This window comes from Amblyraja radiata, chromosome 6 (assembly GCF_010909765.2).
Source record: "Amblyraja radiata isolate CabotCenter1 chromosome 6, sAmbRad1.1.pri, whole genome shotgun sequence".
In the NCBI taxonomy this organism is placed as follows: Eukaryota; Metazoa; Chordata; class Chondrichthyes; order Rajiformes; family Rajidae; genus Amblyraja; species Amblyraja radiata.
The window spans coordinates 52,646,386-52,659,947 of record NC_045961.1 but is presented as its reverse complement, the minus strand read 5'-3'; the positions used below and the strand labels follow the sequence as shown (position 1 = coordinate 52,659,947).

General features: G+C 40.1%; 1 protein-coding gene across 2 annotated transcripts in view; it reads left to right on the top strand.

Annotated features, from left to right (window-relative positions):
- Positions 1-13,562, top strand: part of flt1 (fms related receptor tyrosine kinase 1) — a 135,644-nt gene continuing 122,082 nt past the window's right edge. For both annotated transcript variants that reach the window (XM_033022838.1, XM_033022837.1), the window contains exon 1: positions 1-378. In XM_033022838.1, the coding sequence (XP_032878729.1) occupies positions 318-378 (61 nt within the window). In that variant the 5' untranslated portion in view covers positions 1-317. The remainder of the gene's footprint in view (positions 379-13,562) is intronic.

The window sequence follows — 13,562 nt, the reverse complement described above, 5'->3', positions numbered from 1 at the left end:
TGCCAAGTGTCGGCGATCTTCGTTTTTTCCTATTGGATACCTTTTGCATCTTCATATTTGTTATTAAGGCGTAGTTGTCTCCGCAGATCTGTCCCGATAAGGCTGAGCCTACAAACTGAGGAACAGAGTTTTTAGAATAGTCCTAGGATGTTTGCACCGGGCATCTAGAGCACTACCATACAGCGGTTATTTCATAACCGGCCATCAACGCGCTGACACAGAAGACCGAGCAATATCGCTTCTGAGGGGAAACCATCGTCCTTCAAGAAAACCTTCAGCTTGGAAATTGCGCAGCAAAGTGCTTATTTCACTTCAAGATGTCTTATGCTTTAATATCGATTATATTTTGTAGTCAAATTGGAAGTATAGTTACAGCGCGTAAGTAATGTCTTAATCGTTTGAAAAATCGCGGAAAATGCAATATTTAAGAGAAAGAAGGTTAACACTCTAGTGGTAAAATATGTATTGCGGGTTAACTTTTCTTTCTGGTTTTTAGCTATATTTTAACAAACGTTGAGCAGAACACAAAGTGCTGGAGGAACTCAGCGGGTCAGGTAGCATCTGTGAAAGGGACAGGCGATGTTTGGGTTCTGGACCATTCATCGGACTATGTTAATATATCGCAAGCATGTATTTTTATACTAACGTCTGGCCGTCCTCTGAGCGAGTCTTCTCTTAATATTAAATATAAGGTGCCCAGTAATGGAATAGGTTAGATGTCTAGCGGAAGCAGGGCGATGTTGGAAATGCACAAAAAGCTGGAGTAACTCAGCGGGACAGGCAGCATCTTAGAAGAGAAGGAAAGGGTTCCGAGCGTTTTAACTGAAGCGAGCAATAGTTGGCGGCTACCTTAAGGGCCAAGATATTTTTTTCCCCAAGAGTAGTTTACCTACGATTAGGAATCATTTTTAAATAGTGATTAAAATATAATTGTGAAGCGATCACGGTGGCAAGTTACATTTCAACACATGCTGTACTGAATTCTTGAAATGTGCCGAAGATGGTTTACACCGAAGATAGATACAAAAAGCTGGAGTAACTCAGCGGGACAGGCAGCGTCTATGGATAGAAGGAATGGGTGACGTTTCGGTTTCAGACTGTGAGTTAGGGGGAGGGAGTCTAGAGATTTGGAAGGGTAAGGTGTGAAAACGACAGATCAAAGTAGACGAAGGTCAAGGAAATGTAGAATGGTTCATTGTTAGCTGAGGGGAAGTAGGCAACGAGGCAGACAATCAGAAAATAATAATCAGGAGGACAGTGAAACTAGTTGGAGAGCTGGGTGGGGGGAGGGACAGGGGGGGGGGGGGGGGGGGAAGCAAGGGTTAATAAAGTTAGCGAAATCATATTCATGTAATGTGCCGATTTTTCTACGCGAGGGTGTGAGTGAGGATGACTAACAACATTCCAAGCCACTGTTCAGTTATTTCTGCATGCTAATAGTTGCTATGGAGCCTCGTCGTTAAACGGAGATAATGTATGGTTTTGAGTGATTTCAGTGTTTGGGATCTTTGTATTTTTCAAAAATTCTCAACGGAATATTGTGAATTGCAGGACGCATTTCTGTAATATCTGCATAGTTGCTGTTCCCGAAATTAACGCGTATATTAAGATGCTTAAGCAAATCCATTGAACATAAGGAACATAGAACAGTGCAGCACAGGAACAGGGTCTTCGACCAACAATGTGCCGAACAATATGCCAAGACCAACTCTTATCTGCCTGTACATAATCCACATTCCTCCATTCGCGGTATATCCGTATGCCTATCCAAAAGTGCCTTAAATGCCACTATTGTATCTGGCTCGACCACCACCCGTTCAAGACACTCGCCACCCTCCGTGTAAAAATATGCCCTGCACATCTCCTTTAAACGTTGTCCCTCTTAATTTCAAACTATGCGCTCTATTCTTTGAAATTTCCATCCTGGGATTGTCACATCTTGACCACCATGACCTCACCGGAGGTTGTATTATTTGTTCAGCTTTCGTTCTGATTGCTTTTGTTTCCACTCCTGTAGACAGTTGACACTTGCTATCTAGTAATCGTACTTAAATTCCGTTAGATCGTTTTAGGAACATCGTGGGCTACTCTCGCTGTAATGTATAACGTCTATATTATATTATAGTAACGATGTCGGCTGGTTCTTGAGGCTAGTGAGTCGTAGAGCAGGGAAACAGACACTTGGGCCAACGCGTTCATGCCGACCAAATTGCCTAACCGAGCTAGTCACACTTGCCTATACCTGGCCCCTATCCCTCCAAACCGTTCCTACTGTCCGGGTATCTATCACTTCTCCTGGCAGCTCATTCCACCCTCTGTGTGAAAAAGGTTGTCCATCAAGTCCATTTTAAATCTTAGAAACTAGGAACTGCAGATGCTGGCTTACATAAAAGAACACAAAGTGCTGTGGTAACTCAGCGGTTCAAGTAGCATTTTTGCAGAACATGGATATCAATCTGAAGGAGGGTCCCGAACTGAAAAGTCACCATGTTCTCCGGAGATGCCGATTGACCCGCTGAGTTACTCCAGCACTTCGTGCCATCCCCCCCCCCCCCCCCCCCCTCCCGTTGAGCCCCTGATACCCCACTGATCGAGCGGCAGCGCGCCACGGAGCTGCTCGATAGGGTGGATACCTTGGGGAGGCGGTACGCTCCTTCTGCCATTTGTGGGGCTCCCGGTGAACGGTCAATGCCACCCGGAACGCTTTTCTCATCTCGAACAGTTATGGATCAAAGATGCCTACCAGGAGGTTTAGAATGCTTTTAAATCATATCTGCGACCGGCTTTTATTTTTGCTTCCACACGGACTCAGTAGCAGCATTTTCCCCGTCCGTTATCAGGCCTCGGAACGGTCCTTCCATTAGCTAGGGTACTATCCGATTCACCCCGACCATCGTGGACAATGGATGCCTCTGGAACTGTTCCGCTACCATGCTGGGAACTATGTTCTGCACTCTGTATTTTCTCCTGTCCGCAACCAATTGTACGAGTTTGGATTGATTGTGTTGATGTCAAGTATTATTTGATTTATTGGATAGCTTGCAAAACAAAATGTTTCACTATGAAAAAGACACAGTGAGCAGGAGTAACCCAGTGGGTCAGGCAGCATCCCCGGAAAACATGGGATCCTTGTTTCTACATTCTTAAAGCTCACAGTTTTGAAAGTTCATAGTACCTCGCCACCCCTGCCCATCGGAGCGAGTTGAGTGCAATGAAGTCCTCAGTCCTGAGATGTTGACCGACGTGAACACGTTGATCCTAGTTAGCTTATCCTGCCAATAGTCCCGAAAGATTTTAGGGAGATATGTTTTGATGGTATTACTCCAGTGTTCTGGGATGCTTACTATAGGTAGAACACTTATCCGAGCATACTGTATACCGTGAGGTTAGCGTCGGATTCGAGGTCGGAACCTTCACATTTTTCTCTCAGATGGCCAGAAAGACAACTGTAAATTTCAGTAACAATTCCACTAAGAGGGTATTCCCAAATTTTGGAAAGCGTGCCCCAGTTTCCAGGGTCGGGTTGTGTATCTTGCTTGTTAAATGGGCGGCACAGTAGTGGCTGCTCCACAATGCCAAGGATTCAGGTTCGATCCTGACCTCGGGTGCTGTCTGTGCGGAGTTTGTGCATTCTCCCGCGTTTCTACCCGTGGGTTTTCTCCGGGTGCTCGGGGTTAACCTCCCAGGGGGTTGCCGGTTAATTGGCTTCTGTAAAATGCCCCGAGTGTGTAGGGCACAGAGCGAGTGAATGGGTGATTAATAGTTGGCGTGGATTCGTTGGGCGTTGTTTCCACGCTGTATCTCTGTCGTACAGTAGAATCATTGATAGAGGCTTGCGCTCTGAATAGAACATAGAAGTACAACCCAGGAATAGGCCCTTCGACCTACAATGTAATCCATACCCCTCCATTACCTGCATATCTATATGCCTAGTATCATAAATGCCACGATCATATCGGCCTCCACCACCCACCCACCCCCATCGCTCTCTGTGTTAAATACGTGCCTCGCACATCTCCTTTAAACGTTGCACCTCTAACCTTAAGATTATGCCTTTTAGTATTTGATATTTGACTGTTTACCCTATCTGCTCCTCTTATGAAGTTATATATATATTTTTTTTATTTATGATACTAGGCATTTATGATACTAGGCATATATATAAAGGCATAGGTTTCCCCTCAACCTCCGGCGTTCCAGGGAAATGTTATGTGTAAGACCCTTTCTGTCTTCTGCTCAGTGATGAACGGTGTATTTTCATTCTAGTAATTAGATAATCAGTGCCAGATTTATCAATAGTCTAATTTCTGACACAATTAACAGGCTGGTAAATTATTAAAATGTTTATAATTGCACAAATTAACGTTTCTGGTATGAGTACAATAACCAAATACGTTCACAACTGGAAACTTAAAACTCAACACTGCAAGTGTGGAGAATATTCAATATTTAATTGTATGAACATTTACAATGATTTCTCATTTTTCTGCAAGGTAACAATCTACTAAATAACAATGCGATCCTTAGGCGGCTTGTTCACAACACAATTCGTCTTTAAGGAGATTCATAGACCTGGGGTTATAGAAGAGGTGAGGAGAATCGGGGCGGGAGATCTGTCTGTCGGAGATATAGAAAGCAGTTTTTGAAGTTCTGCGGGTGGGATGGATAATCGGCTACGCGGCGCGGGGAGAGGAGCTCCGACAGCTTCGCCCACACAATGACAGCTCAGGACCGCTTTTAGGCCAGCCTACCGCAGTTCATCTTAGGTCGGTTTGGGGTTCGATCTCAGTTCATGCGATCGGAGCGAGAACGGTGCTGTAAAATAGTAAACGAATAGAAAAAAAATACCAATTGACTCATACTATTCAGGCCAATTTTAAAACCACTGTAGTCTTGATTTAAACACCTCTGACTAATACAGACAAAAATAGAAAGTGATCTTTTATCTAACTTCTAATGGTAATTTCGTACCAGAACAACGTTTAAATATTTATGAAGATTCACTAACATAATTAACGTGAGGTTAGGCGTCCTTAAGCAAATAAAATGTAATGCATCTTGGAATCGAGAGAGTTGAACCAGATACAATGACCGCCCCCCGAACGATTTTCCCACCCCCAGAATATGCACCAAGCCGATTAACTACACTTTAACGCATAAAGCAGAACGGAGTTAAATAATTTAATATAATGTAATAAAGAAAACAATGTTTGGGTGATAATTTCAAAGGAAGCGTGTGGGTAATAGGTTGGTAAGAGACAATATATAATTTATTTGCTCAGACTAGAATTCCAAAGATTAGGAATGATTCAAATTCGTCTGAAGAAGGGTCTCGACCCGAAACGTCACCTATTTCCTTCGCTCCATAGATGCTGCCTTACCCGCTGAGTTTCTCCAGCATTTTTGTCTACCTTCAAATTCGTTAAAATGTCATTTCGCAAATACCACAATGAAGCTCCAATCCAAGATAGAAAATGAAATCACTTTCCCTGGATCGGGGGTGAAATCTTCCATATCGAGGATACATCGTCTTTACTGAAAGTGGCACAATGGCTTCTAATGCGAGCATCAGACAGCATTAACAATCTTCGGTCCGCATAAGAAATGCAAACCAAAAAGTTCTGTACTTTAAACTATTCGGCAGATGATTTTTTTCAGAGGTTCCCCAGGTATTTTAAAATAGGTCTGACAATGATTTTTAGTCAGTGTGAAAGGTGCTCAAGGCGATCTATATGAATTCGTTTCTTTCGTTATTTTACTATTGCGTAAAAATGCAATCGTAGTTTCGAAACAAACTATATTATGTTCAGAAGTAAAGCCTAATACCGCATATTAAACAAAATATTTGATTCCTGTTTCATATAATTTCATTGTAACCAAACATTAATCAATTAAAGGGAAAAACAGGATTTCTTGTATCTAAAATACTCTTTTTGATAGAACAATTTGCTCCAGATTAGTAGAGTTATTAATAAATGTATTGAGACCTTTCATGCAGAAATTGTCAACGTTTAAATACATTGTAATTTGGAAGTTTGGTTTTAAGAAGAACTGTGAACTAGTTATTAATTTACAGCATTTCACATGGTTAGGACCATATATAAATAACACGTTTGTATTTTCTGAGTCATTTCAAGTACCATAGCATGTCCACCATGCATTAATTAATATTAACACACACAAAAAACTTTACTTTGGAACCAAGAAATGTGGATCCAAACTCATCTTTCCAAAGTAACACCAGTATTGTCCAGTTACCAGAGTGAAAATCTTGGTAAATTAATGAGTGACTGATCAGTGAAGTCACAACAGCACTTACACATGTCTTTCACTATTCTTGTTACCAATGGGTAACCGAGTGAATCCAGAAAAAAAAAGAATGACTCACACGGCAAATAAGCTAACATAAAATTGGAATTCTTAATACTGACCCTGAGTTTTATATACCTGTCAGCATTTTACTGCATATAAGATACAATATTAAAGCTGTGTGATTGTAATTATCTAATAATTTGCATTACTTTTTTTGCTCTATAAGATGGCTGCAATGTTTTGTTGGAAATTATAAACATTTATTCTAAATTGGAGGTCACTGAACATTATCTTGAAAGGCCGTCCCATTCTGTCAGTGTGTGTCATTGCTTTTCACTGCTGATTGTTCTGGTCGCAGACCTTCGAACTATCCTTTACACCACCTCTAGAGTTCAGAAGCATTAATTTGACCCTTTTGCACATCTTCCAGCCAAGTTGTAGCGACATTCGGAGAAAGAGAGCACCACAATAATTCTAAATACTACCATCTTTTTGTTATTATGAATGTACACCCATGAACCCTCAGATTTATGCATGTTCAAGGTTAAAAAAAACACACTTTTTCCTGCTTTTCAACTTTATGATTGCAGCAGAACTTTTATTTGACAATATACGATCAATGCATGAGTTAATGGCTAATGAGGCTTGAAATATATGCAGATGGAGCATTGGGTAAAATCAATGCTGCATGATTGATAACTTTATTACAAGCTGATGGCTATTTAGGTTTCAAGAGCAGGTTTCTGAGCAAACCATGATTTTGTTAAAGTGCATTGTATTTCTCTTCCATTAAAACAAATTTAATCTGATTTAAAATAAAACCATTGACAAAAATATCAGTTTCACACTGAGCCCAGGAACAAGAAAACTGTATATCTGCCTGCATAAAATCATGTTAAAGGTAAGTCGTTGTTTAAGAAATGCTTTCAGGCACTTTACATCACAACAAATTCTGTATTTAAATTTAATATGCTTTAACGTCATTATAATTTAATTAAGAGAACTCCCATAGTGATGGAAAGTATTCTGCAAATTGATTAATTAAAAAAATAAAGTCTATACATATGTGATAAACGTTTATCTTCAAGTGAAACAAATGTTTATATCTTTGTCTAAAATAGACTGGAGTATAGGTTCAATCCACTAAAGCATATTACATAATTAGCTATTTACCTATTCAGATTGTTTGAAATGTTACACTTTTGAACTTTTCCCTGATGTGCTTTTGTTTTATTTCCAATTCATTTTATTTGTATTCACTTAAATCTAGCAACGATCACAATAATGTTTCTTCAAATTTACACTCAATCTTATCAAAATCAATAATTTATTTTTGTGAACATATTGATAATGATTATGTGACAAAAAGAAAAATCAGTGAGCATTACATTTTTTTTCTCCAATTTCTGTACTGCCTTTACCAAAGTAAAATCAATTGATTTAATAACAGAAATGCACTTTTGCACAAAATTCATATGACAAACTTTATAATTGTGATCAGCCCCACCTCCCCCCATCTTCACAAATAGTACACGAGGACAATAACAATTTTAAGTTGCTGTATTTGTTTTTCCTGCCACTTTTAATTTAGAAAATACTATTATTTGAGCATAAATTGAAAGATTTTCTTGAGTAGTGATCTATACAAATTATTTTAAAAAGCAAGTAATATTGACATTTATTTAATGCGGCTCTTGCATTTGTATGATTCTCTTCAGGCTTCTTTATGTCGGAATCTCAAAAAAAGTAATCTCTATATCATGTACCTCACCACGGGGTAGGCTCCCAATGGTCACTTGGTGACAGACAAGTTAATAAATTGCAATGCATTTTCAGGCAGTGACCCTTGAACACATGTGCGTCAAAATAAAGGGCTTTTAACACCTTAACAAATCTTGGGAATAGGAGTGCCTAAAATAAGGCAGCACACCTCTGTGTTATTTTAACTATTAATGTACTTGAATAGTAATTGCACAATTGAGTATTTTCAGAGGACGGATACAATATATATTTTCAGAACCTTTGCTACATTATATGTTTGTTTCACATATTCCATATTGGATATCTGATTTGTTATGCGCTTGCTTTGTTTAATGTAAAAACAGAACAAAATATACACAAGCCTTACAATATGCTTCCATTCATAATATCAGTGTTTGAACATGAATGATAAGTAATTTATAAACAGAAAATGTTGGAACCAATCAACAGGTCAGAGCTTCTGTGGAAAGAAAAATTGAGTTAACTTTTCAGGTTGAAGACCCTTCTCTAATGACTCTCTGTGACTCTAATCGCATCATTTACTGATTTTTACTTTCCAAGGTAAGCCAGTGTTTGAGAAATGTGCTCAGGGACTCTGTGAATGTGATCAGGTGCTGAATAAAAGTAGCTTCCTTTTTCATCTGATCCAACTTTATGTGCCACATTAGCAATTTGTTTTCCACAACAAAAAGAGAAGTTGAATAATTCACATTCATATTTTGGTATTACAAAGGATAATACAAATTGGCAAAATGTCCACAGAAGCATATAGTTGTTTCAGTATTTAAAATAAAAGACCCCTGTTCTTTATTTACAGTTGGCTTTTACACACCATAATGATTGTGAGTTTGCACAGCCAGATAGGTTAAAAATATACTTTATGTTATGCAAATAACACTAATACATGGATGATAAATGTTATAGTCTTCAGATTGGCAGATATTGGGTTAAACCAATCCTTTCCAAATTGTACTAAATTTTCTGTCTGTTGGGGAAAGTGATTAGTAATATTTAAGGAATATGAAGGTAACAAAATGTTTTAAATTAATTGAAATGGGGAATGATTGCGATGTATTAAAGCTAACTAACTACAACTACTAGTTATTTTCTTTCATGGTTGCCAAAGCCAAAACAATAGATTTTATATATATATATATAAACTGCTGTTGCTTATTGGTGCCATGTTAATGTTCTTTCAACAAAAATGAAATGAGCTTTTGTTGGAGGAAATTGAAATGGTAAGATAAGGAATGTATAGGAAGGAACTGCAAATTTATGCAGGTTTATACCGAAGATAGACACAAAGTGCTGGAGTAACTCAGCGGGCCAGACAGCATTTCTGAAGAAGGAGGATGGGTGACGTTTCAGGTCAGAACTCTTCTTAAGACATTCCGACCCAAAAGATCACCCATCCATTTTCTCCAGAGATGCTACCTGACCTGCTGAGTTACTCCAACACTTGGTGTCTATCTCCAGATAATGAATAGTTGATATACAGTTGGAGCTAACTAGGTGTGTAGGAAGGAATTGCAAACGCTGATTTACACCGAAGATGGACATAAAATGCTGGAGTAACTCAGCGGGACAGGCAGCATCTTCCATTCCTATCCGGAGATGCTGCCTGTCCCGCTGAGTTACTCCAGCATTTTTTGTCCATCTTTGGGGCTAACTGTGAAGCCATTAGTTATTTGATGTAGTTGTTACATTATTTGAGCCATTGTTGCTAGGATATTATTATGATGGAATGCTAGATTCATTGAAGATTGAAGATCCACTCTCTCGACTGCTGTGAAGCTCTCAATCTGTTGGTTGCCGGCACTTGTCAGTTGAGAAGCATCTTGTCCAGAGTAAGTTTAAATAACAAATTGTTGGAAAAAATGCTCAGTTGTTTTTTTTTTACAGTTTTAAAGAAAACAAAGATTTTATAATTCCATTGCTATAATTAATCGTTGGAATGTTCAAAACTGCAGACTATACCCTAATTGTTCTAATCACTGACGTTTTTTTAAGAGCATTTTTTAAACCTTGTGTACAACAACACACAAGTATTACCCTTTGTTAATAACCATACATACAGTACATTGCTTACTTTTGTATTTTTATGTCTTTCTCCTCTTCCATATTCTGCAGTATTTTAAACTGATGATGACTAAACAAAAATCGTATGGCTCATCATACAAAAACGTTGTCTTTATGCCTGAATGCAGTGTTTTTAATTTATAAAGCATCTCCATTAAGGCCATTAATCTTTGAAAATACAATTTTCATGAATAAAACATTTATCTCCGTCACTAGTAGAAGCAAGGAACCAGAGATGCTGGTTTACGAAAAAAGACAAAAAAAAGTGCAGGAGTAACTCAGTGGGTCAGGCAGCATCTCTGGAGTTCATGAATAATAGACATTTTGGGTTGGGACCCTTCTTTGGAATGATTATGATGGGGGCGGCGAGAAAGTAGGAAGAGAGGAGGGCCAGTGCAAAGTCTGGCAAGTTATAAGTATACGGAGGTGAAAACCCAAAAGGCATCGGTTAACTATAGAAGTGAAGCTAGAGGAACGAATCTAGGTGGATAGGGTGGGGCATTGGAAAAATGGGTGCATCCAGGCCGGGGGGGGGGGGGGGGGGGGGGGGTGGGGGGGGTGGGGGGGGGGAGAAGTGGAGGGGGAGAGGTTGTTTGTAGCTTAGTTACTTAAATTTGGAGAATTCAATGTTCTATCCATTGGGTTTAAAGCTACCTAAGCGGAATATGTGATGTTGTTTCTCCACTTTGCATGCGACACTCAGTCAATGGAGGGAGCCCAGGACAGTAGGGTCAAATGGTAAGGGGAGTTAAGATAATTAGCAACCTGGAGGCCCAGCAGGCCTTGGCGAACCGAGGCGACTCCAGTCAAATTATATAATACTATACATAAATCTATGCAAGCTAAATTCCAATTCAATAGGTAGAGCAAAGGAAAAGTTACAGATGGCAGAATATAGTTCTCAGCATTGTAGCACATCAGTTACGTAGAAATTTGGGTTCACAAGTGATGAGCACTCTGGATCTTTTTTCTCATTATAATGTTCATGGGGAGAATGGGATACCCCCTCCGTCTCTATCCCATCCCTCTCTACCCCCCTCCCTCTCTGCCCCCTTCCCTCTCTGCCCCCCCTCTCTCTTTGCCCCCCCCCCCTCTCTCTGCCCCCCCCCCCCTCTCTGCCCCCCTCTCCCTCTCTACAGCCCCCCCCCCCTCTCTAGGGAGTGATGAGTATTGGGACCTATGGGTGAGTGGTGGAGTGCGTTCGGGAACCAGCCCTCCCCTGTGACGCCGCACACCCCCCACCCCTCATTCTCTACCACCCTCCCCCTCCCCCTCCCCTCCCTCTCTACCCCCCTAACCCTCTACCTCTCTACCCCCTCCCCCTCCCTCTCTACCCCCCTCCCTCTCCCTCTCTAACCTCGCCTGTACAGTTGGCTGCTTTGCGTGAGTGGATGGGGCTGTGTTGGGGGAAAAGGAGCAAATGAATAATATTAATATAATATCAAGGGGGGGGGGTTAGTGTGTGTGTGACGCCCCAGGCTGCCCCCCCCCCCCCGTAACCGCGCCTGCGAGTTGAGGGCTATGCGTGAGTGGATAGGGCCGGGGATGGGGCAAAAGGAGTGAATGAATAATATTAATATAATATCAATGGGGCTGGTTAGTGTGTGTGTGTGACGCCGCAGGCCGCCAATATCAAGTGGGGGGGGGGGGGGGGGTCGTGTGTGTGTGTGTGTGGTGGTTAATGTGCGTGTGTGACGCCGCAGGCCACCCCCTCCCCCTCCCCTCCGCAACCGCTTGTTGAGGGGACGGAACCCAACGGGTCCCACTTGGTCTAGTATTTTTTAATAATTCCATTATATAAACTATTTTTGATAGTATACTTAGTTTACTATTGTGCACCATAGTTTACTCTTTCTTGATTTTTATCTGAATAATAAATAGCCGCAGTGAATAGAAATAGATAGAAGAACATTAACCATTTCCAAGTGAAGATGACACAAAAAGCTGGAGTAACTCAGTGGGTCAGGCCACATCTCTGAAGAAAAGGAATAGATGACGTTTCATGTCGAGTCCCTCCTTCAGACTGAGAGTTGGGGAAAGAGAAACGAGAGATATGGATGGTGATATAGAGAGATATAGAATAAATGAATGAAAAATATGCAAAAAGAAATGATGAGCAATGAAAGGTAGAGGCCATAGTGGTTATTGTTGGCTGTGGGGCAGGTTATAACAAAAAACGCCCATTCGAGGAACCAGTTCAATGCACCTTCTTTAAAGTTCTTTAAGCAGACTACTAGTGTACACCATAGATTTCACCTAACCAATGCCTTAATTAATTGAAGCATAACCTTGTGACTTTTGTTCTCCATTCCCCTGCCAATTAATTATTTAATTACTTGATGAATCTGCATTCTTGCCATACACATGCAGCAGGGCGTTCAGGTGCCACAGAATTCTGCAATCTCTCACAATCTAGTTCGCTTGCATAAATCAATTGCTCTAGTGGTTAATATAATTACTTAATGGTGGACTGCAATTTTTAGTCTATGCCAGTCCAAGCATCATTTGTGAAAATGGAATCAATCCTTCATTTAACATTTTTTTTCTGATCTTGAGATATTGTGAGAACAGTTAAGATGTTGACTAATAAATATAGTGGTGAAATAGGAAAATCTTCTTTTTCCAGAGACTATTTAGAGAAGTAAATTTACGACCACGTGGAATTGTTGAGATCTACAGTACTGATTCATTTTACAAGCAGCTAGGTAAAGACATAAAAATTGGGAAGTCATACAAACGGATACATTTATGACTTTTAAAAATAATTTGGTCAGATATATGGAGGTGAGATTTAGAGGGCTATGCAGACAAATGTGACCAGCATGCCAACTTGGTCAAGGTGGGTCAAAGGGCCTGTTTCCATGCTGTATTTGAGCTACAGGTATGTAGGAAAATAGGACTATTCCAGGATGCCGAAATTGTCAGCATGGCAAAGGTGGGCCGAACGGTCTGTTTCTGTGCTGTATAGTTCAATGGCTATGTTCGAATGTAGGGAAATGTTATAGATTATTTGCACCTCAATGCTATTTCCATTTGTGTTAAATGTTGCATTGTTTATATTGTGGCTTGGATAATAAATATGTTCAAATTGCTCAAACTATATCTTTGACCAGTAGTTCCTTCACACTAACAACATTTTATGAATAGTCAATATTACATGGGATTAAGTTCTTCGTCTCCTGCCTTCCCTCAATCACTGTAGCTAACTGTGAACAGCTAAGTATAAATATCATTTAAGACTGGTATTTTATGTTTGAGAATCACTGAGTTAGAATGCAATGTTTTATTGAGAGGACCAGTATTCAATTATTGGGTTAAATATACAGTACATTGTTTACCTACAGGAGCCCTGAACATTGGTGTCCTCAGGGAAGCATACATTAACAACAAACTCTACTATTACACGCAAA